The sequence below is a fragment of the Myotis brandtii genome, unplaced genomic scaffold (genome assembly GCF_000412655.1).
Source record: "Myotis brandtii unplaced genomic scaffold, ASM41265v1 scaffold1612, whole genome shotgun sequence".
Classification (NCBI taxonomy): domain Eukaryota; kingdom Metazoa; phylum Chordata; class Mammalia; order Chiroptera; family Vespertilionidae; genus Myotis; species Myotis brandtii.
This window is the reverse complement of record NW_005355890.1, coordinates 438,751-439,567: the sequence shown is the minus strand read 5'-3', so window position 1 is coordinate 439,567 and position 817 is coordinate 438,751. Positions and strand designations below refer to the sequence as shown.

At 64.6% G+C, this 817-nt stretch overlaps 1 protein-coding gene across 1 annotated transcript in view; it reads right to left on the bottom strand.

The window, feature by feature from the left end:
- The window catches only part of KIAA1211L (KIAA1211-like ortholog), a 58,528-nt gene that overhangs the window by 2,248 nt on the left and 55,463 nt on the right, over positions 1 to 817 (bottom strand). Inside the window, exon 10 of the mRNA XM_014536435.1 lies at positions 548 to 735. Within this exon, the coding sequence (XP_014391921.1) occupies positions 548 to 735 (188 nt within the window). The remainder of the gene's footprint in view (positions 1 to 547; positions 736 to 817) is intronic.

The following is an 817-nucleotide window of genomic DNA, read 5'->3' as shown; positions in this document are numbered from 1 at the left end:
CCCCGGCTGAAACACGCTGTGGCTTCACCGTGATGGCTATTTGGGGGACCTCGGACGCCATAATTCTCAGCCTGCTTCCAAGCACAGTTGTTTGGGGTTGAAAAAGCTGTTCTCAGTCCAGACTGCAAATGGACCCTGGGTGCAGCGCCGCACCCCGGTCTGGGAGGAAGGGACCCTGACCTGCACTGGCATCACTGGCAGGCACCCGGCAGCAGCAAAAGCGGGGCTGGTCCACCCCGAGCCGAGAGGCAGCTTTTGACATGGCCGCCGCGTCTGCCTGAGAAGCTGTTTTAACCCTGCTCCGCGTCTCCAGATGCTGCATGCGTTGCCTAGGAGGCAGGGAGCCCAGAGCTGTCTCTCCCGCCTAAGTGATCCACCTGCTCCTCTGCCTCCCTAACAGCCCCGCAGCCAGCAGCCAGCATCCCAGGCCGCGGGCTCTGCACTGACCAGGCAGGAAGCGTGGTCCTTGCGGGGCCTCGGCCCCCAGCCCGGACAGCTGCTCCCTCCCACATCCACAGGGACAGGAAGGCTGTGCTCTCGCACCCACCTGAGCTCTCTCGGGTGCCCTGGCTGCCCTTCCTATTTCGGGCTTCAGGGTCTGGGCCCCAGGCTTGTCCTCCCGGTTGGGTGGCTGCTCGGGGGCCCCTCGCCGCTTCTGTGGGGTGATGGTGATCCAGGGCGGCCCCGACTGGCCCTCGGCTCCAGGCCCCGATGCTGCGGGAGGCAGGCCCTTCTCTGTGGGTAGAGACACAAGGTTGTCAAAACACTCCCGGTCCCTCTTCAGTCTCACTTTTGTGGCTCCCACACCCAGGACGCT